Source organism: Primulina eburnea, chromosome 5, assembly GCF_022965805.1.
Source record: "Primulina eburnea isolate SZY01 chromosome 5, ASM2296580v1, whole genome shotgun sequence".
NCBI classification, from domain to species: domain Eukaryota; kingdom Viridiplantae; phylum Streptophyta; class Magnoliopsida; order Lamiales; family Gesneriaceae; genus Primulina; species Primulina eburnea.
In genome coordinates, this window is record NC_133105.1 from 18,690,779 (window position 1) to 18,715,032 (window position 24,254).

Genomic DNA, 24,254 nt, shown 5'->3' on the forward strand with positions numbered 1-24,254 from the left:
AAACTAAATCAACAATGTAAACAAACTCCTTTGTTTACTTTCTAATTAATTTATTTATAACTGAATATCTTGTAAATCGCGATTTACGATAAATAAATAAAGTTCAACTTCTATTATTTATTTTATGAGAAATTATATACAAATTTTTTGGATTTAAACTTAAGGGCTCAAAAAGTCATTTTTCACCAAAAATATTTTGGCCCATTTAAATTCACAAATTGTACTAGCCATCTAAACCAACAACTTCAAGGCCCATGAGCTCCGTCGCCGGATTCCGGCCAACATTCATAAAAAAAATTTAATAAAGTTTAAGGGGCTGTTCGGGCAGCCCAAGCTACCCCAAATCCGCCCCAAAAACCGGCCTTCGATTTGTTGTTTTAATTGTCTCATACGGTTAGAAATTGACCTCAATATAATATCATGTATATGCTACGAAAAATAGTAACCATAGCTCATGATACCACTTGAAAGGGGATCGTTTAAGGTGCCCGCTTGCGCAACGGAAGTTTCAAAATAATTTTTCTTGCAAAAATCGAGCACCCTAAGCACTAAGATGGGTAGCAAATACAATAAAACACAAAATGACATTCATAAGGTGCTTTAGAAAATTACCTATCAATCTTAAAAGATTGATTATGGCTTCCACTTAGTTGTCAAACAACTAAGCTCTTCAATGGAAAAACTAATCTTGAAGCTTCCAATGTGCACTCTTTGCTCAAAATTAAGCCCACCACCAACAAGGAAGATCCCCTCTAATTTTGAACTAGAAAAATTAGAGGATTTTTCTTTTGAGAAGAGAGTGCAATCTTCAACTTGAAGAAGCAAAATTGAAGGAAATATTTAGGATAAAATTTCGGCCATTTGCATGTGTGTGGAGAGAAGGATGAGTTGTCATGGTTGTGCAAAAAGTTGAAGTAAAAAGTTGCATGTGCATGACATGCATTTAGCTCAAAAGTTGCCTCCAACCCTTCACCTCCCAAGCAAGTAATTCTATTTGGGCTTGTAATAATTTCAAAGCTCATGGACTTTTATTTAAATGTTTCAAACATATTTGATACCATTTTAACTTTACTTGATTTTACTTAAGCCCACTAGTTGAATAATTATTTCCTATTGGGCTCTAGAAGACCCAATATTGTTTAATTAATTCAACACTTGAATTAATTTAATTATTTGGACTCTACTAGCCCACTAGTGTTTAATTAATTCAACACTTGAATTAATTTAATTTAGTCCACTAATGTTTATGAAAATCACAATTTTCAAATACATTATTTGTTTGGCCAACTTTTAATTTAGGAACACTTCCATAAATTAAAAGTTACATTCTCCTTATAGAAGTCATATTTCTCTTTTTCTTTGCACTTATAAACTCCTTTATAAGCCGTTCAACACATTAGACTATTTTACTTCTCAACGGGATCTAGAAAATTAGCACTTGTGTGGCCTTCAATGGTTCAATGATACAACTAGCCGTGGGTTCACATCTCTATGTGATTCGGGACTAAACATGTCCTTATATGAGCATACCCCAGTTGCTCTATTCTTATTTATCAACTCCTTGATAACAAGAACGTCAGAAATCAAGTCATATAGTACCCAACCAATCATGTTAAACTCCTAGAAGCATCGCTTATATGATTCCCTAGGTATCAAATGATAGTGTCTGCAAGAACCAATCTATTATGGTTAGCTTACAGTACGGTCCCTTCATCTCATATATCCCGACCGATTCGACAACTATTAGTATTTCGAGAGCTGTCAAAGAATCGATACTATGTTTCATGTCGTAGTTGCATCGATGGGATAATCTATAAAACCCCTTTCATAATTACCACCATACTTTGATCAAAGATTTCATACTACATATACATGAGATCACATAGGATATCCATACTCGAAGGTAAGCGGTGTATCTCGACTACAATGCATCGACTCCTATATGTTTCGACAAAACACCCAACCTTGCCACTTGACTGACCCCATGAGAGTCGGTAAACAAGTCGAAGTGCAATGCTAGCATATAGAGTCTCAATGTTGTCTCGGGTCATAAGGACTAATGATGTACAACCATAAACTAGGACGTTTTCACTCGATAAGTGAGAACCACTTGGAAAGTTCTTTATGGAGGATTGTTTAGTGCACTCTACAAGGAGCACCTATCTGCATGTTCAGACATCACAATGTCCCCTACCAATGAAACATGGTACTCACATCGCAGATACTAGTCTCGAACTCGAGCGGCCTATATCCTTCTTAGCGGCGGTCGAATCGACTAGGAACTATTTAGAATATATAATGCAAATATGAGTTTCATGATACTCATCATATGAGCATCTCATATTCTTTCTACTATTTGTATACTCAAGGATTTTATCTATGCAACTAGAATATATGAGTATACAGATAAAGATGTGCCAAAACAATAATTTTAAATATTAATTAAATAAATATTGTTTATACATAGAGTTTCAACATAAACCCTCGGCCAACACTTTGCTCGACGGACATTTACTTCTAACAGAAGATCCGTTCAAAAAGAATTTACAAAAAGTGTAATATCTACTTAAACACCGAAATAATAGAAGCCGATGTTAAATACGCAAAGGTAAATAATTCTAAATACTTTATGAATGTTTTAACTCATATGACGCCCAAAAAATGTTTCGAACGTCGAAACTAAATTTTTTAAACTTTCATTGTGCTTTGGATTCGAGAAAATGGTATCCCAACATTAGAAATATACAATCATGATGATGACAACGACAATGATGTTGTTGATAATAATAAGAAAACGCAACATGACATGGTTTACTCATCAAGGGCGGTAAGGCAATTCATCCTCTTGGCATTTATTCAATCACTCGCAAAAAACCAAACACAATACAGTCCCATAGTATATATTTGATTGTTTTTTATCATATGTATTGTATGTATGCATATCTTGATATAGAAGGTCCTCAGCTAAGGACGGAAGCTCCTAACTTGGCTCGGTTGTGGCACCCCATCTTCGTCTTCTGCTCGGAGTTTAACGAGAGTATAGATGGCTGCTCCAGCCACAGCTCCAAGAATAGGCGCCACAAAATATATCCATATCGACTTATAACTCCCGGCAGCTAGTGCTGGTCCTAGAGTTCTCACTGGATTCATTGATGCACCACTAGATGACCTGTATAATAAGCAAATCTAGTGTAGAACAATATATATTGACATATTTCAATTAATTAGAACGATAGCTTTAAGTTATATGTTCACGTTACAGTAATGACTGAAACACGACACTGTAATTAAATCAGTGAATTTTTAGATATAGTCACCCTTAATTACATTACTTACCCAGCAACAAGAACATTGAGCAGGACTGTAGCTCCAACTGCTATACCTGCCAGTTCTCCTACCTGTATAAGTTCACCGAAACTAACTGAATAAATGCACGTACGAAAAGAATATATTGTAGATGGATTACTTACGGCTCGGGTATCAGTAGCAACTGCTGTTACCACAAAGAGTAGAATAAATGCGATGATGAACTCCAGTGCGAAAGCCTGACCATTGCTGACAGAAGGCACCGTGACACCACGAGACATGGAATTGGGGAATAAGCCTTTGAGTGCAAATGATGCGCATATAGAACCTAATACCTGTGCAGCAATGTATGCAGGCACGTGCGCCCAAGGAAAGTGACGGAATATTGCAAATGCTATGGAGACCGCGGGGTTCAGATGTGCTCCAGAGATGTGTCCAGTTGATAGGATCACTACCATCACTGTCGATCCCGCGCATACCGCATTCCCGAGCAGTGTTTCAGCTACATTGTACTTTTGGTTCACTATTGGCGCAGCAGTTGCTGCAAATATCAGGATGAATGTCCCTACAAACTCTGCCCCCACCTGCAAAACAGAATGAAAAGGTTTCAAGGCTTGGCCTTATATTTTTCTATTGATAGATATTCCAGAGGGAAATTTAATAGAAAATCACATATGTGCAGTTCATGTACATCATGTAAAACTATAAAACAGAAACAATTTTAAATATCATTCAAGTCAATCACAACTTTATGGATTTATAGGTGTCGTTTATGCATATTTAATTGTGTTGTTTTCAGTTCATTTTTGCATGATTTTGTGGTGATTAGCCCACATTTCATTCATTTTGTTGTTAGTTTGTTCACGTGTGTCGTTACTCACAAATGTTGAGGTATTTCTATGGAAGTATAAAAGCTTTAGTACTCGATAAACTATCTACACGATCTATGTCGATAGTCATAGACCGGAAATCGAAAGCTAGATGATTCAATAATAGTTTGTTAATGTCATCACAATTATAAAATAATACAAGGACACTTGGTTATTTCATTTTTTTATTAAATTAATATATAGCTCAACAAAATATATTGATAGATTAAGGAATCATGTCAAAAGCTGTTAGAACATTTTCAGTTTTTGTGACTTAACAAGGCTGCTAATCCAATAGATAATTACAGAGTCTAACAAAACTAAATTCAAGAAGGAAAACTGATTATACATAAAAAATAAAAAATAAAAAAGAAGTTTTCTAAGGAATCTAACTAATTGCAGAGCCAGACTGATAAGGAATCTTTTTCCTTGCAGTAGACTCGTATGGTTCTTTTTTTATATATAATTTTAACTGCAATGATTTACCCTCTAGCCCAATTTATTTTTATGGCATGCTTCGAATTTTAATACGTATTGGCAAATGTTTAGGATTCATCCGATTGCTATATTTTTTTAAAAAATAAATTTCAATAGACGTTTAGGGTCGTTTAGGCTGGCTGAGGGATGGTTCGGCGGTTGGAGGCCAACTGCGAGCCTAAGGGATTTTTGAGGCACACGCATGAGGGAAAGAAGAGGGGGGACCACGAGGCTTGGGACTGCCTCAGGGTTGGTCTGGGCGAGTCCAGGGTGGTCCAGGAGGGCAGCTGGTGATCTGGAAGTGGTTTGGTTCAAAACCTTTATACATAAACTTTTCATCCCTAAACTACCCACGTGAGCCATTAACCATTCCCTGTGAACCACGGTTCAAGCCCCATCTCTTCCCTAACCCATATTCAAACCCTTATTCCCAAATCAAGCCATAACACCCAAACTCTCGAGTCAAGAAAAGTAAGAAAAATTCAAAAACGAAAAGGTCAGGGTCCAAGGGTAAAATGGTCATTTTACGTCTCGTGTAGTTCGAAAGGTCTAGCAGTGTCCCGAGGAATCAAAATACATGCCAAATGATATTTTAGAAATATTTATGATGAAAACGTGATATTTTTGCGATATATGGTGAGGCTAAACGATTTGCCAAAAAATACTATTTTACTATTTTTGAAGGATACTATATTTTATATATAAAGAGAAAAGAAAAATACTTTGAATGATGTGAATAGACTATGACATGGATGATATGTAGGGGATCCGTTTTAATAAGGAATGTAAACTTACAAATTTAATGAGAATATCGTGAGGGAAAAATATCAGAGGAAGCACATTTGAGGGAAAAGCCATAGAGGGAGCCCAATATTATAAAGGATATTCGCTTTCGAGGACAAAATTCACTCAAAATGATATACGATGATGAAAAGCTCTCTGATTTAATATTTTTTTTACGCTTACAAGTTTTATGTCAGCTTATTTTAAGTAAAAATATGATTTTTAATTGCATGTGTCAGTATACGTATTATTTATTTTTTACGTTTTGGACGTGCTGTTTCATTAGACTCACTAGGTTTGAATGATTATAGGTGAGGATGATAATGAAGGAGGCGCTGACGCTTGAGTGGATCGAACCCGACAGTACATTCCCGAGAGACATTAGCATTTCCACATTAAGTTTTTAAAGTTTTTAAATAAAGTTTCAGGATTTATTTTATAAAGATTTTATGCTTTGGTTTGAAGATTGGAGGTTGAGTTTTCCTTTAAATTGATGTATGATTTTACAGTTGACTGTTTATGGGATTTTATGAATTTTGGATTTTATATATGATTTTTTTTATGTGTGACTATCGAATTTTAAGTTCTATTAAAAAAATTCTAATATATTTTAAAGAAAAATGAGTAAGGGACGTTTCAGTTGATATCAGAGCCAAGGATCCCGTAAAGGTTGTGTTACTACTACTCCGAGAAGCTCAAGAAGTCAAGCCTCGAGTCTGTGAACTTCACTACATTAAATTTTTTATGCAGAATTTTTTATTTAAATGCTTTTATGATTTAGAAATTTGGAGGTTGGATGTTTTTTTAAAATTAAATGCATGTTGTTTACGTGATTTGGTGGGTGTGTAAAAACATGTCTCCGAGACATGTCATTGACGGGCACGAGGAAGAGGAGAGACGCGAGGAGAATTTGGTTTTTGCTTTTCTCGGATTTTTCACTATCTTATATTAAGTTGAGGCGAATTGAACTTGGTGATTTAGGACTACATGTTTCAAATTCTATACCATGTAGGAAGAGAATTTCGAAGTTGATGGTGTGGGTTGAATTTTAAGGAAGCGTGAAATTAGGGACTGAGTTATAATAATTTATAATTTTGAGGGGCTTAAGTGAGAGCTTTCGTAAATTTAGGAGTGATTTTGCTATAATTCGGAAGTATGGGGGCTTACTTGTGTGAATTCGAAAACTAGGAGAGCTAAAATGCGAAAATTTGTTGCTAAATTTGATAATTCGAGAATTTTTTGGTCTTGATTGCTAATTTTAGGAAAATGATAGGGTCACTTTAACAATTTTCGAAAGCTATGGGAGCCGTGTTTGCATTAAATTAGTTTGAAGGGCTAGGAGAATTTAGAATTTTAAAATGATATTTGAGCGGACAAATAACTGAAGGAGAAAATCAATAAATAAAAAATTGTTTAAGTTAGAATATTAGTTCATAACCTTGCAGACAATGTAAGAATTTAGCAGTAGAATGACTTATTTGATAGTTTTCAATATAAACCTCTGAAATGATATTCATGTGTTTAAAAATCACAGATATTATGATAGAAGGATAAAGTTTAAGATATGCACAAAGACTCATCTATAAGTTGGATTTATTAGGCATAGAACTATCGAATCAATTTTATGAAAGAATCATGGATTACATAATAAGAATATAGGAGTTCGTATAATTTCCGTAAATTTCATTTTATTTGATTTTCGGAAATATGATTTAAGGATGATTTGAGGAAAATTTTGGAATTTGCGTTAAATAATTTTTTTTATTATATTTAAATTGATTGACACTTGCGATTGTTATAAATGTCAAAGTCCAGAAACCTCTGTTTTTTAACTTTGTCGCTAAACTTTATAAGGATGAAGTCATTTGAAGAAATGTTTAAAGTTATTAAGAAATAACATGTAGTGTCACAAAATATTTATTTTTTGAGAGTATGAAATTTGAAGTCTAATTTGTGATTAAGAGTATAGTTGTGACTATAACGTCCAAAAAATTTGAAAATCCACGTGAACCACATGCATGCAAGGTATCAAATTCCTTAGATATTTTAGTTAATTATTTTTAATGCCTTTAATGGATGTTTGTGACATGAATATGTGTTTTATTGCATTATTTTATTAAAGTTTCACGCATAAGGACTTTTAGTAGTTTTTGGCTCGAACGAGGAACGAAGATTAGGGGATAATTAAGGAAAAATATTTTTATTAAATAATTAGTTTTAATTATTTATTAGATGGTGTATTTAAGTGTGATTTTCAAAAATGCGCCTTGGTGGATTATTTTTACTCGCTGGGTCATATTTTTAACCGGTACGCAAAGTTTAGCGAATCGGAGGACTTTTTGAGGGTGTGGGAAATATTTTCAAAAACATAACTAAGCGAAATATTTTTCGGGAGTTTTATTGGGCTTGACAGAATTGTTTTATTGCTTAATGGGCCTAAAACCATTTTAACTCCTTTAATTATTATTATTGGCCTATTAGTATACAATTATATTAACCTAAACAGTCAATTATCTTACTCTAAACCTAATCACCCCCTCATGGTCGCCCTGTCCATATTCAGCAGCAACATTCTGAATTTCCAGCAACTTTCTCCTTAGGTTTTCTCAAGTTTCTTTCAAAGAATCTCTTCCATATCTCTCCGGTGCACGTTCTACGCGACTATCTAAAAGTTTTTGAGCGCAAATATGCAAAGGCACGCCCTATACCTCGTTTTTCTCATCATTCACATCAATATAGGTTTATTTGTATGTTTATGCATGATAAATATCAATTATACCATCTTGTATTGTTTTATACGCTTTTGATACTAGAAACACGCATATACTCATTTTGTTGCTAACGTTTTTGAGTAGTTGGTTAAGGGGCTGTCAGAGTGGTTAGTAGGGGACGATTATGAGAGGGCTTAGTGAAGTTCTAAGTGCTTGTACAGTAGCTGGATCGAGGTCGTGTAAGGGGGCGAGCGTGTTCTTGCGTTTGGACGCATTTGGTGGCTCGATCGGGTGAGGAAGCTTGAATAGCCGTGCATGGCTCATTCCATGTGCTGGTTTGGGATGTGAGTGGTCCGTGTCAAGGCCTTGGGATGGTCCGTGGTCGGCTGGTAGTGAGGAAATGTGTGTACCGAAGTTAGGAGACGATTTGGAGAAAATATGGTGAATATATCGAGTCTTCATGGGGAACCGAGGGATGCGCACGCTTGAGGCTATGGGATGTGGTTAGGTCGGTCAAGGAGGGTCCAGAGGTGTGCTAGGAATAGTTAATTCAGTTCTTGTCCTCGTTGGTCTAGTCGAGGGTCGAAGACCGAAGGCTAGGTGCACTAGGGTCTGAATCTCATTACTGGCTGAAAATTTCAGCTCCTGCTTGAGATCTTCGAGGGTTCTTAGATTGTCTGAAATAAATTATTTAAGGGTAGATCATGCGTAAATAAGACATTGTTTAAGTTTGGGAAAGTTTTGGGTTGATTCGGGTTAAAACCGGGACTCGGGTCCAAGTTTTAAAACTAATCATATAAGTCTTGAAACAGGCTGAATTTTATATCTAAGAAACAAATATAAATATGTTTTGAGGTGTTTTAAGGAGTTTGGTTGGATTCGGATCGAAATTTTGAGGTCTAGGGGTATAACGGTGAATTAGGGTTTCCAGAGGCAAAATGACCATTTTGCAATCGGGTTGAGATAGTAGTCCTGGTAGCGCCCTGATCACAATGACATGTTTTAAATGTATATTTTATATCGATCATAACTTTTTATGTATATATGAAAATACGTTGCATGTTTGATTTTAAGAAAATTTACGTATATGCATGATTTTTATAATTGATTAATATAATGATATGTTTTGAAGGATGAGAGTTGGTTGTGACTAATACGAATACAATGACATGTAAGGCCAAGGCTCAGTGGATGGGTAATACTGTCGATGATGTCCCTGTCGTCGGGTACCACGGTTATACGTAGATGGATCCATCGAATAGAGCTGATACGATTGAGCTGATACGAAAATCACAACTAATGAACTGAATTCAATTGAAGGAAATGAACACGTATATGACGATATGTTTATGTTCATGCTTTTAAGATCTTGAAAGGTATTTTAATTACTATACTTTTCACCGATACATGATATGTATATGTACTTACTATAACGGTTCAGGTGTGTTGAGTCTTTAGACTCACTATGTGTGATTGATGCAGGTGACCACACGGTTGAGGAGACTGGAGGCGTTAAAGACTGTGTAGGCTGAGTTGGGGGTGAACGTGAAAACCCTAAGACCTTGCATTTCTTCCGCATACTACTTTTATGAGACATGAGTTTAAGCAATAAGGTTAAATGTTTTTGAATCTTGTTATATGTTATTGATTTATCATACTCTGTTCGAGTCTCTCTTTTAAATCAGTAGACTAGAAGATTGATTTTATTTTAGGATTTAATTAACTGCAGTTATTTTTATTCAGATGTTGGATGACCTTTTAAAATGTATGTTTACTATTTTTAATGTTGATGTGTGTGTATTTTCCGTCGTATCTTAAAAAAAAATTCAATAGAATTTCAAGATGAGTGGACGTTTCAGTTACTATGTGACATTTATTTTGGGACCAATTGGAAATATGTATTGGGGTTATGTAGTAAGTTCTATTAGATAAATAATTTATGATTTTATGGATTCCAGGTTCTGTGGCCTATGATATTTATGGGATTAGATGGAACTGAAGTTGCATGTTTAAATGAAATGGTAGTGGTTTTAACAGAACTGATTTTAAGTTTTGAAAAATGTAATTCAGGAATAATAAAGTTCTTTACGGGAGTCTGGTGTTTGAAAATCTTTGGATAAAATTTAATAATCAATTTTCAAGTTCCCATGTAGAAATTATGTTCGGAGCACTAATTAACTATGTCAATATTAAGTTTGAATTTTAAGAATGCTAAACGCTTAAAGTGGTTATATAGGACATTTGATTATCTTGACTACAATAAATAAGAAGGGATATTTCCATCTTAAAGAAATTAAATCACAATAACTTTTTTATTGTGATTCACCAATGAAAACATTTAATATAAGATTTAACCAAAATGATCATGGAATTAGTAATTATTTTCGAAGGTGGATTAAAGTTTTTCCCCCTTAATATGATAAGACTTTTGTAAATGTAATATTTTAGGATATCATCTTGAATTCCGAGGTTACATATAAGTGTTAGATTTTATAGCGGAATTTAGAATGCAATCATGATATGAAATGGTGATTCGATAGGCTTGAATCATTTTAAGTACTTTTATTGCTTTGGATTTAATAAAGTATGATAATGTTAAAGAAAATATGTTTATCATATATAGGAACAAATTTTTAGCTAAGTACCAGCTATTAAAGTGTTTATAATCATGAATATTATATAATGACTAGGGATCGAAACTAGGTTTAGTAGTAGAAATATATTTTGCGAGGATAAATGAACTTAGGGTACTTAAGTTTATAATTGATAGAAGATGTAGAGTTAGTTAAATATTTGAGTTTTTATATCGGGAAACTTTGTATAAATGTATAAAATGAAAATACCTTATCAGAGTATGCAGCGAAAGCATGATAGAGTACAAAATTTAAGCCAATTAGATTAAGTATGAAGTTAATGAGGGAGCCTAAGCTTTTCAAGAATCAAGACCAGACAAATTTCGAGGACGAAATTTTATTTAAGGGGGAAGGAATTGTACTGTCCAAAAACCAGTACACGTAAACCTCGTGCATAATTATAACTTTTTAATTTAATTATTAATGATTTTAATGGTGCATGCTACACGATTAAATTATTTTAAAGGTTTATATGTTTATTTTATTCAATTTAAAATATTTTCTTGAGTTTTAGCTTTTCAGACGAATATTCGATGTCGGATTCGAGAAAGAAGATCGGAATCGACTAAGGTGCTAAGATTCAATGTTATATTTTTATTTTAAGCCAAGAAATTATTTATTTTAAAGATTCATGAACTTTATCATTTTAAAGTCTAATTTAATTTATCAGACGATTTAAAATATTTTAAGCGTTTAAATGTAAATTTTAAAAATTAAGGATTTAATACTTGAAATTGTTATGAAATATTTATAATGAATTTTATGCCTTAATTAATTTATTTAATTACTATTTAAGTTGAATTTAAGATTTTTAGTATATAAATGGCAAATTTTTAACATAGAAATATTAATCTTTTAAATTGAAATTTATTTTGATCATGGTATTTAAATTGTAAATAAAAGTTGTGGGTTAATTTGATTACATAACTAATGTTTAAACTATTTATTAGAGACTTATTTAAACCTAGACTAACCTAAACTAATCACAAGAAAAACTCACGCACACATTCACGCCCACACCATAAACACATAGTGTTTGCACACACTGACTGCCGCGAACCTTTGTGCAAAGGGCATACGATTTTGGCTCTTTTTCTTGGTTCAACCATCACCGATCCTTCAATCCCCTATAGTACTTTGGTTTCACGCCACTTTTACGCAAGAAAAACAACTGGATCGTAGATCCGATCGCCCACCAACTTCCGTGCAACGATGTTCGTATTTCGAGTGTTTTAAACGTAAATGCATGTTTGTAAACCTTCTTTTTGAAGCATTCAAATCATAATATGCGTGTTTATTGTTTTTAAGCATGAAAAATGTTTAGAAATCATAATATGCGTGTTTATTGTTTTTAAGCATGAAAAATGTTTCGATCAAATTATTTAACATTTCGACATAAATTTTAAAAGTTTTGACGTTTATAGGCATATATGAGACGTGTTATGAATCCTAAGGGATCGCTTCCAATATAAGACGTTTATGGATTATAAAAAAGTGTCGTAAAGTGGTAAACGAAGGCTGGACCGTAGTGAAGAACGTGTATGGAAGAGGCTTTAAATTTATTTCCTTGCTGTTTTGGGATGTTTCCATCGGCTAGGTGGGGCAGCACATCAGGGCTCAGCCAGGGCTTGGGCTATGTCTAGGGGCAAGGAAGGGTACTAGGCTGGCTGGAGGGATGGCTCGGCGGTTGGGGGCCAACCGCGAGCCCTAAGGGCTTGTTGAGGCGCCCGCATGAAGGAAAGAAGAGGGGGACCACGCGGCTTGGGGCTGGCTCAGAGTTGGTCAGGGAGAGTCCAGGGTTGTACAAGAGGGTGGCTGGTGGTCTGGTCCAAGGTGGCTCGGGGTGTTAGAGTAGGTGCCCGTCGAGCCAAGTGTTGGTCGAGGGTTCACGTTGAAACTCTATGTATAAATAATCTTTATTTTAATAATATTTGAAATTATTGTTTTGGCACATCTTTATCTGTATACCCATGCTAGTTGCATAAATAGAGTCTATGAATATACAAATAGTAGAAAGAATATGAGATGCTCATATGATGAGGATCATGAAGCTCATATTTGGAATACTGTATATTCTAAAAAGTTCCTAGTCGATTCAGCCGCTGATAATAAGTATATAGGCCGCTCGAGTTTGAGACTAGTATCTGCGATGTGAGTACCATGTTTCATTGGTAGGGGACATTGTGATATCCGAGCATGCAGATAGGTGCTCCTCGTAGAGTGTACTGAACAACCCTCCATAAAGGACTTTCCAAGTGGTTCTCACTTATCAAGTGGAAACGTCCTAATTTATAGTTACACCATTAATCCTTATGACCCGGGACAACATTGAGACTCTATATGCTAGCATTGCACTTTGTCTTGTTTACCGACTCATATGGGGTCATCACGTGGCAAGGTTTGGTGTTTTGTCAAAACATATAGGGGTCGATTCATTGTAGTCGGGGATTCACCGCTTACCTTTGGGTATGGATATCCTATGTGTATGTAGTTTGAAATCTCTGATCAGAGTGTTGGTGGTAATTATGAAAGGGGTTTCATATATTACACCATCGATGCAACTACGACTTGACACATAGTATTGATTCTTTGAAAGCTCTCGATATACCAATAGTTGTCGAACGGTCGGGATATATGAGATGAAGGGACCGAACTGTACGCTCACCATAATAGAATGGTTCTTGCAGGCACTATCATTTGATACCTAGGGAATCATGTAAGCGATTCTGCTAAGCATTTAACATGATTGGTTGGGTAATATCAGACTTGAGTTCTGAAGTTCTTATTATCAAGGGAGTTGATAATTAAGAATGAAGCAATTAGGGTATGCTCATATAAGGACATGTTTAGTCCCGAATCACATTGAGATTTAAACTCACGTCTAGTTGTATCATTGAACAATTGAGGGTCACACAAGTGCTAAATTTTTAGATCCCGTTGAGAAGTAAAATTAGTTCAATGTACGGAATGGCTTATAAAGAAGTTTATAAGCACAAAAAAAATTAGAAGTATGACTTCTAATTATGTGACTTTTAATTTGTGAAAGTGTTCCTAAATTAAAAGTTGGCCAAATAAATAATGTATTTGAAAATTATGATTTTAATAAACATTATTTAGACTAAATTAAATTAGTTCAAGTGTTGAATTAATTAAATTGTGAGGCCCGGGGCCGAAGAGGTCGGGGGGTGATCGCCGGTGCCATGAGGTGGCACGGACAATGAGCGGCTCCAGGCAGACTTCTAGGTGGAGGGAACATGAATGAGCCGTTCTTACACCGGAAGGAGAGGGATTCCGAGACTGTTCTATGTAATGGAATGTACAGTTGAAGAAGGCGTAAAAGATTTGATTGGTACTAGTCATATCACGAAGGTGCATCTTCTTTTCGGTAGCTCATCACATAAGAACTCCAAAGTTAAGCGTGCTTGACTTGGGGCAATTTTGAGATGGGTGACCTCCTGGGAAGTTTCCTAGGGTGCGTGTGAGTGAGGACATAAGCACGCTGGAAAGACTCGTCTTGATACAGTGAGGACAGTCGTCAAATCTGGGGCGTTACATAAACACTAGTGGACTTAGTAGAGTCTAAATAATTAAATTAATTCAAGTGTTGAATTAATTAAATAATATTGGGTCTTGTAGAGCCCAATAGAAAATAATTATTCAACTAATGGGCTTGAATAAATTCAAGTAAAGATTTAATTGATCTTAAATGTGTTTAAATATTTAAATAAAAGTCTATGAGCTTTGTAAATGTTACAAGCCCAAATAATATGCATGGGGAGGTGAAGAGTCGGGACACAAATTTTTTAATAAAAAAGGCATGACATGCACATGATTACTTGAACTTTTTCAAGCACCAAGAAAGTTATTCTTCCTTCTCTTGGCCGAAACTTTCCATCAAAAATTCTCTCCAAATTTTGTTCTTTTGAGGAAAGCTTACCCTTTTCAAAGAAAAATTCTCTAATTTATCTAGTGCAAAATTAGAAGGGATCTTCCTAGTTGGTGGTGGACCTAATTTGAAGGAAAGAAACCATTTGAGCAAGGAGTGCTCAAGGAAGCTTGTAGATTGGGTTAATCATTTAAGAGCTTAGTAGTTTGACAACTAAGTTGGAGCCGTCATCAATCCTTTGTGATTGTTAGGTAAAAATTTCTAAAACACCATATGTATGACATTTTGTGTTTTACGTATTTGCTGCACACTATGGTAGGGTGCTCGGTTTTCTTGCTTGTAAAATATGATTTTTCAAATTTCTATTGCGCAACCGGGCACCGTAACTGATCCCCTTTCACGGGGGTGGCTCGAGAGTTTTGTGCGATGGCTTTATTTGGGAATAAGGGTTCGAATATGGGTTAGGGAAGAGATGGGGCTCGGACCGTGCACGGGGGATGGTTCACGATTCACGGGAGTATTTTAGGGATGAAAAGTTTAGGGTTAAAATTTGGGATGAAAATATTAAGTTTTGAATTATTTCAGGTTCAAAACGCTTTATGGTTTAGCTATTAAATAATTACATCGAGAGGCTCGGGTTTACGTTTAAAAAAATTAGTTGAAGTCAAAAATAAATTTATATGATGGTTCAGGATAGGCTCGAGCCAAGAAAAGTAAAAAAAAAGTCAAAACGAGAAATTCAGAGTCTAAGGGTAAAATGGTCATTTTACGTCCTGGATAGTCTCCTGATGAATTATTATGCATGCTAAATGATATTTTAAAATGTTATAATGAAAATATGATATTTTTATGATATATTATGAGGCTAAACGATTTTCCCAAAAAATGTTATTTTACGATTTTTGAAGGATATGATATTTTATAAATAAAAGGAATAAAAAAAATTGGAGGATGTGAATTTGCTCTGACATGGAGGATATGTGGGAGATCCGTTTTAAAAAGGAACGGTGAACTTACAAATTTAATGATGATGTCGTGAGGGAAAAGGCTCTATAGGGAGCCCGTTTAAGGAAAAAGGCTATAGAAGGAGCACGATATCAGATTTCATGTTTGGCCACGCCCCAGTGACGAAAGTTGCTGACGCCCCACCCCGCCCCCAGGTACTTGGTGTTTATAGGTTGATCAATCGAACAGAGGCTGAAGGATAAATGATAGTCACGTTCAAGTATCAAACTTCACCTAAAATGATATACAATGATGAAAGACTTTATGATTTATTTACGCTTACAAGTTTTATGAAAACTTATTTTAAATAAAAAGTGTTTTTTATTAAATGCATGTGTTTGTATATGTATTATTTTTTATTTACGGTTTGGACGTGTTAAGTCATTAGACTCACTAGGTTTCAATAGTTGCATGTGAGGATGATATTGAGGAAGCGCTGACGCTTGAATAGATCTGGTCCGATAGCATACTCCCGAGAGACACTAGCATTTCTGAATTAAGTTTACATTTTTTAAATAAAGTTTGAGTATTTGTTTTATAAAGATTTTATACTTTCGTTTGAAGATTGGAGGTTAAGTTTTTCTTTAAGTTGATGTATGATTTTACAATTGACGATTTATAGGATTTTATATATTTCATATTTTTAAATATAATTTATTTTATGTGTCAGTATCAAATTTTAAGGTATATTAAAAAAAATACTAGTGTATTTTAAAAGAAAAATGGGTCAGGACCACTACAAGAAAATAAGCATTCAACAACATATCAAAGGCAACGGTTTATCTTAAACTAGCGACGGAAACCATATCATAAACCGTTGCTAATTAGCGACAGTTTTTCAAATATTTGTCGTTGAACACACTTTGAACAACGCCCTCAGTTACAACAGTTTTAAATGAGTGTTTTTTCATATAGTGGACGTTTAATTTAATTATTATAAACTATTGTGTTAGAATAACTCGATCATGGATTCTCTATATTGATCTACTAGCGTCAATGCGAAGAAACATATGAAAAATAATTGAGAAACTCTAGCTCACAGCCCGACTGAAAGAGACAAAGTTAAGCTTATGAAGCAAGACTCAAAGCTCGAACAGATTACATAAATTTTTAGAATAAAGGATTCACATGATACAGAAATTCCATATAAAAATGGGACAAGCACGTATTTGATCATGTTGCTAAACTGCATAAAACTTTTTTTGGAATATAATCAACTGGCTAGGATATGTACATTAAATACTAAAAATAAAAACAACCATCGAGTATTGAAACCCCCTTAGCTCCCATCCCGTTTTATTTGGGTGGTTGCGAAATATCTCAAGCATTCTCTCGTATCAATCATTTTGCATGTCAACTTTATTAAAAAACTAATCCGATCCATTTAATTACAAAACCTTCCATATAGTCTAACACTTGAAATTTTTGTCATCGATATTTTTTTGGGGTTACTGTTAGAGTAAGTGCCCAGCAAGCCAACTTGTGGCTCGGATTTTTATTGACTTTAATATAAAACAATCTTTATTTTAATAATATTTTACGATTTTATACGATTATGATATTATACTTTATCTGTATACCCATGCAAGCTGCATAGATAAAGTCCTTGAATATATAAAAGGTACCATGAGGTTTGCATCGCAACGTAAGATAATGAAACTCATTAAGAAGTGTACCGTATATTCTAAACAGGTTCACAGTCGAATCAGACGCCTAAAACAAAGATAAAGGTCGCTCGAGCTCGAGACTATCATCTGTAATGTAAACATCATGTTTCATTGGCAAGGGTATGGAGATGTCCATTCACACGGATGGGCGATCATATGATCATGCACTGAACAACATTCCCTTAGACTATCCAAGTGGTTCCCACTTATCGAGTGGAATAGTCCGAAGTTATGGTTGTACAACATTAGTTCTTTGACCCGGGACAATTTAGGAGCTATACGTACTAGCATGCACTTTGATCCGTTTAACGACTCCATCGAGGGTCATCAGGTGGCGAGGTTGGGTGAAGTTTCGAAATACGTAGGAGCAAATGCATTGTAGTCGGGGATTCACCGTTCGCCTACGGGTGAAGATATCCTATCTGATCTGATGAGTTAATAGTGCAAGGAGTCCATGGCCAGAGCAAGAAATGTGCTTTAGGGAAATGTGTTTTCCTAGTTGCACATACCATGCCACTATTAGTACTCAAAGAAAAATCTCATCGTTATCGAATTCATGTGCAACTCACGATATACCAATGATTGTAGATTCGATCAGGATATATGTGTTGAAGGGACCGTACTGTACGCTAACCATGACTAAAGGTTCTTGCAGGCACTATCAGTGACACCTAGAGGATCATGGGGCGATGCTACTAGACGGTCTTACCATGATCCGGTGCAATCAGAAATTAGTTCTGACATTCTTGATCAATGCGTTGATGAAAAGAATGGGGCTAACTAGAATAAGCCCGTATAAGAATAAATGTTATTATAAATGACATGGAGATGTGAACTCATGGCTTGCTGTACCCTTGAACCATTGAGGGTCATACAAGTATCATATTATGAGTTCCCGTTGAGATAGTCAAATTTCAAGGAATTGGAATTTGGCGACTATAGTTTGATGAAGATCAAACATAAAGCTTATAAAGGAGTTTATGAACTGATTCCCTAGGATGAAAGAAATGGAAGCTAGCATGATTGATAATTAAGGAAAGATAGTGGAACTGCTTGTTTTGTGAAGTAGTTCACTAAAACTTGCAGCTGCCCAATATGGTAAATGAAAATTTTGTCCTTCGGAATTTTTATTTTCATTATATGAACCAGATTTGTATCCTTAGTATATCGGCGCTCTCGGATCGTCGATAGAGGTTATAATGAGTTCGGAATCATTTATTTAGAGAATTGAGAATTACTGATTAAATGATTGTACTAGTAATAGTGACTACTAACATGTACAAATTCCAATACATATTCTAGAAGATTCTAGAATTAAATTAGCATATGAGTTAATTATATAAATTAAATAATGGTTATTTAATTTAATTAATATATATATATATATATATATATATATATATATATATATATTATATGATTATATAAAATATATGTATATATGGTATTAATATATCATGTGTTATCAAAAATTGATAAATTTGTTATATATTAATAATATGGGAATTTAATTGTAATGAAAATATAGAGTCTTTGTGGGAGAAGAACTCCTAATTATATTAGTAGTCTCACTCTATAAATATACCATAAGAGGACATAATTCAATATAAATTTTTTTTCATAAAAATTCACAAAATTCCCTCCCTTTCCTAAGTGAAGCAAACCCACTGCCATGTTGAGTTAAAGCAAATCAAGATCATGCAATTAATTTTGGTTAATGATTTGATTAGCTTAAATAATGATTGATTATGAATCAATTAATCCCCCTACTTTAAAAAAACTCTCGGCCACTATTTCATCTTTGAGAGAAATATTTTCGGCCTCCCTTTGTTGCTTCCACGACCGTCACGCCGCACCCTCTTTGGATTTTAGAAATTCGGAGTACTCAGTCTCAACACTAAATTGTTTGGAATTACTAGTGCAATCCAAACAAGGAATTCATTCTCTGATCGTGGACCTAATTAGACAATCAAATTTGAAGAGCCGTTCATGGAGATTTACAAAAAGAGCTATCTCCGCATAAAGAAATTGGAATAGTTTGGAGTCCAGCGTTTAGAACGCAAATATATAATTCTAAACGCCTTATGAATGTTTCTAAACACACAACGCCTAAAACAAAATTTTTAAACTTCCGATACGTTTTGGGTATGAGAATACGATGATGCACCAACAGGTACAACTAAGTATATGCATGGACAGTCGCCGAATTTATATATACTTTTTAATTATTTAAATTTCTTTATGTTGCACTTGGATTGATAGATTTGATTAAAGAGACGGATTTTAAATTATACATGATATTTCAAGTATATTTGAAAGCCACCACAATTATTATTGAAATTTCATAGAAAATGGATTTGATATAGGCTTGAATTTTGTTATTCCAAACAACTCAAGGAATTTGAAATTCGTTGATTCAAAGCACAATATTAGTTCCTTTACCAATGGTATAGATTTGTGATTAGAATTTGGTGGAGTCAGTCAAATTAATTAAAAATTAAATGAATTGGACCTTAATTAAAGATATTACAAGCAAAACTATCATAGAAAATAACCTAACAGAAAAGGGTTAAGAGGTAGAAACATATATAGTTTGAGTGAGTCTCATGTGCGACCGTCTCACGGATCCTAATCTGTGAGACGGGTCAACCCTACCCATATTCACAATAAAAATTAATACTTTTAATATTACTAATATTTTATGACAAGCGACACTTGTATATATGTTAAAATTTAATATATATATATATATATATATATATAATTTCAATAAATTTAATATATAGTAGTGCATTTGCGTGCTTATATAATATTTTTTTACAATTAATTTGGTTTATATTCAAATATGCGTGATTATCAAAATTGAAAAAATTAATGATATTTCATACCACAAAATTTGAATTATTTATATTTTAGAAGGTCATATCAAAATTGTAAAAATAAATTAATGATTAAAAGAAAATTTGAAATAATAAAATATCTTAAAAAAGATGGACAAAATACCATATCATAACACCATTTGTAGTTCTTTTATGCCTAGACTCATCACCATTTGAAATTTATCACATATGCTGACCAAAAAAGGTTTGACAGTTGAGAAACTGAAGTTAACTTCATATGGATCTTTTTATTTCGAGTGAAGAGTCGCAATCGCAGTAGGTGGAAAGGATTGATGGTAAAAAAAAAAAAAAAAAGGTGAATCCCACCCCTGAGGGCCCCACACAGAACGTCTCAGGCCCCGACATGAAGGGAGGTAAATCAGGGTTATACATCGGCAACAGGTACCCAGAGGAGATGTTGGCTGGAGCAATTCACTATAAAAGGGGAGCCGAGACTCGAACCCTTGTCAACATAGATTAACAGTCCTTCACTCTAGGCCCTTACCACACGAGCTATGCGCCTGGGGCGGAAAGGGCTGATGGTAGATTAGTCTCCAAGTGGGTATCTATTGATTGTGACCCAAATAATATTTCCATACGTTAATTAGCGGTCGTTTATTGAGTTATTAACACACACAGAGAGTGGAGGAAGAAAGTTGTTAAGAGGAGAGAGACTTGTAATTGACGTAGCTCTCACATCGTTGTAACCAAATCTTGTGTAAATATGCGTCGATTTTTAACCTTTTTTTTTAATCTCTTCAGGTAATTAAGACCGAGACCCGACATGCAATTGTGTAACTAATTAGGCAAAAAATAAACAAAAGAAGGAAAAGGATCAAGTAACGAAACACATTTAATACGAATTTGTTAGAGCGAGCGAGAGAGAGAGACCTTTCGAGCGAGGGAGATGTCATTTGGACAGAAGCCTGTGGGGCATGTGTGAGGCGTACCCGGCCATTTCTCCGCGTCTACAGGCATGCACTTGCTTAGAGGCTTTGACCTGCGATCGTAGGACAGTGAATCCATCCGCAGCGAGGACACCAGCGGAGTCGGGGTTTCTGGGGTGGCCGGGGCCGGCATAGTTGGCGCTCCCTCGTTGAAATCCGGCATCGACGTACTAATTCAACTACAGATTTCCTTTCTTATCGTTGTTTGCTGTTTTGTTTTATCTAATCCGGTGTTAAGTAACAGGTTTGTATAAAGTTGTCTCTACAGAAGCTTCGGGATGATAACAGAAACATGCATGCATGCAAAAAACAGATACTGTAGAATATTTTTTTTCTTTCTTTTATTATATATATATATATATATATATGTATATGTATATGTATATTATTCTCAGTATGAGGTTAAAGAAAAAGATACTGAGAAGAATGGATGGAAGATGGCGGAAATTACAAGATTTGCAGAATTTTATAAAAATCATCAAGTATATATGGAGAATAAGTAGAGATTAGAGATGAGTTATTGTTAAAAGTCAATGTCTAGACAAGCTATATATTTTATTTTACATTGAATTAATGTATTTTTACGGTAAATTTCTTTGCCTATGATTTCGTATTCAATGCTCTGCATAGAAAAACCAGGGAACGAGTTATCTTTTCTGTGTGAGAAGTCAAGCACGTAATGAAGCTACTGTATTGAATGCCCAACGAGCAATTTCCAGTCGTTTCGGGCAATAAGAATATTACGATGAATATATTTGTTGTTAACTGTAAATATCTTGAGATCCTTATACTAACAAAATTTTGTGTATGATTTGAGTTTTTATTCCATACCAATTTTTTCCTTATTTTATTCAGCATTCATTATTCAAGAGAAAGTTTATTGTAAAAATTCGAATAATCACGCCATATCTCATTTAAAATTAAAATTGTTATAAAAAAAACAAAGTCATATAAAAACATCCTCAATGATTTTTTAATTTAAATAATTTTTAAACTTTTGTAGAGAAGAAATTTTTTGCAATTATACATGTATCGTGTGCCAAGAGGAACTAGTAAGCAGTATCATTATTTTTGTGCATGCGTTAACTATATATAAAATTGTTTAGATTGGTGGAGGTGTTTGGACATAGGTGAATAAACACCTCACAAAATTTTCTTCTTAAATATGAATAGTAGTGATCTCAACTTGTGTTAAATTGAAATCGAATGTCAACCTTCAAATTAAAGTTTAGTAGAAAAGTAAAAAGTCAGTGCAGAATAAATGCAACTGAACTTTGTGAACCAAATTGAAAATCAGCAGACCTATCATTATATCGGCAAAGTAAAATGTAATTGAAAGTAAAACACAAGGGAATTTTTATGGAAGTTCTACAGGACTTTGATTTTTAGAAATCTCGTAAACACCTTCTTCAGTAAAACAAATTGTAATGCTCGAGAATTAATCACTGTTCATTAACGATTATTGACTTATAATTTAACGTGATTACGAAAGGGCCAATTGAGACACGATTTAAGATAATGTGCGGCCATTTATGTTGAATTTCAGAATGTGTTGCCGAAGCAACACCGCACCCGCGCTCAGGAAGACACCGCACCCGCAGTGCATGTCCAGTAGGGTAGCAATTTTTGAAAAACTGAGACCGCACCCGCGGTAAGAAACAAGACCGCACCCGCGGTGCAAACAAGACCGCACCCACGGTCGTCGAATTTCAGAAAATGAAAATGCTGCCGAAGCATGACCGCACCCGTGGTCTAGCAGTTACCGCACTCGCGGTGTGACGTGTTGTGCGAAAAATGGTGACACCTCTTAGCATGCATGCACGAGTATATATAGCATGGAATCCCTTCGAAAAAGCATTGAACAATCTGAAAAAGGGTCCGAAGAAGAAAGGAGAAAATCCTTACGCCTTCTGCGAGAAATCCGTCCGTCTGATTTTGAATCCGACTTCGGTATCGAGTTCCTAGCGACGTAGGCTACAACTGGACGTAAGTTTTACTACGTTTTGACATGTTTTGGAATTATGATATTGTCAGAATTGAATGGAACTCATATATGTTGTTCTTGATATGTTAGACATCGTAGAATCGAAGTCAGACTGAGAAACAGACTGATTATGGAAATGTTGTGATTTTCTGAAGTTAATTGATTAAGATATGATATCAGATTGTATTGGTATCGATTATGAATTGAGAGAATTGTTATATGGTGATGTGGTATTGACGGGGATACTGAGTTTGTACCGTTGTACCGTTGATTTTGAATTAAATCCAGATTGATCAGATTGTTATTGATTTGAAAGGTATATTGATATGAAATTATTGGCATTGTCATTGCCAGACAGACTGTGAATTTATGACTTCGACTGAGCCAGAAACCGACGAAAGAAAGGTATAAGTCAATGTGGTATTGAGAGATCGACTTGAGTTGGTTCAGACTTGAGTTTCCCTAAATCACATACTTTACTTTATTGCATTGATATTTGCATTGATTTGACTGATTGTACTTGTTTTCTTGAATTATAGAGGACAGGTATTAGACGAATAATCTTGTGACAGAAGTGTCTGATAGTGGCGGTATCGCCACGGGTACATTGCACGATGTCTCAAGATAAAGATATTAGCGATAGAGCTACAGTCCATGACGGTTAGGTCAGGACACCGGATGTTTGGTTATATCGAGTAATAGGATTGGAATTCTTCTATTACGGAATTCGATATAGGAACACCATATTTGGTTATATCGAGTAATAGGAACAGAGTTCCTTCTATTACGGAATTCGATATAGGAACACCACATTTGGAAACCGGGATCCCTAGACTAGGATTGAGTCTAGTTGTAAAAGCCTGAAAATCCTTACTTTGAAAATTTACGGAAAATTAAAAATTTTCTTTTTAAAAGAGATTAAATGGCCTCATACATAAAATCACTGGTGAATCAAGTTCAATGTTTAAAAATATTGCAGCGGAAGAAAATATAGTTGCCAACAATAACAATTTAAAAATGTCCAACGACTCATAAAATAATTGTTTGCGGAATAAAATGACAACTGCTGCACTGAGGTCCTCGGGTTCCACTACTGCCGACCCAAGC

General features: G+C 34.7%; 1 protein-coding gene across 1 annotated transcript; it reads right to left on the minus strand.

The window, feature by feature from the left end:
• Nucleotides 1–2,756: 2,756 nt before the first annotated feature.
• Nucleotides 2,757–21,609, minus strand: LOC140831786 (probable aquaporin NIP5-1). The gene is made up of 4 exons (XM_073195533.1): nucleotides 21,108–21,609; nucleotides 3,471–3,890; nucleotides 3,337–3,398; nucleotides 2,757–3,169 (listed from the first exon to the last, which is right to left on the minus strand). The coding sequence occupies exons 1-4, from the start codon at nucleotides 21,324–21,326 to the stop codon at nucleotides 2,965–2,967; spliced, it is 906 nt and encodes a 301-aa protein (XP_073051634.1). The 5' UTR covers nucleotides 21,327–21,609; the 3' UTR covers nucleotides 2,757–2,964.
• Nucleotides 21,610–24,254: the final 2,645 nt, after the last annotated feature.

Bases quoted from the DNA above. Each gene is read 5' to 3' on its own strand.
- LOC140831786 (XM_073195533.1), bottom strand. From the start codon at position 21,326: ATGCCGGATTTCAACGAGGGAGCGCCAACTATGCCGGCCCCGGCCACC. The intron at 3,399-3,470 runs GTAAGTAATCCA...GAACTTATACAG, and splicing joins TTGCTACTGATACCCGAGCC to GTAGGAGAACTGGCAGGTAT. The intron at 3,170-3,336 runs GTAAGTAATGTA...CTTATTATACAG, and splicing joins CTCAATGTTCTTGTTGCTGG to GTCATCTAGTGGTGCATCAA.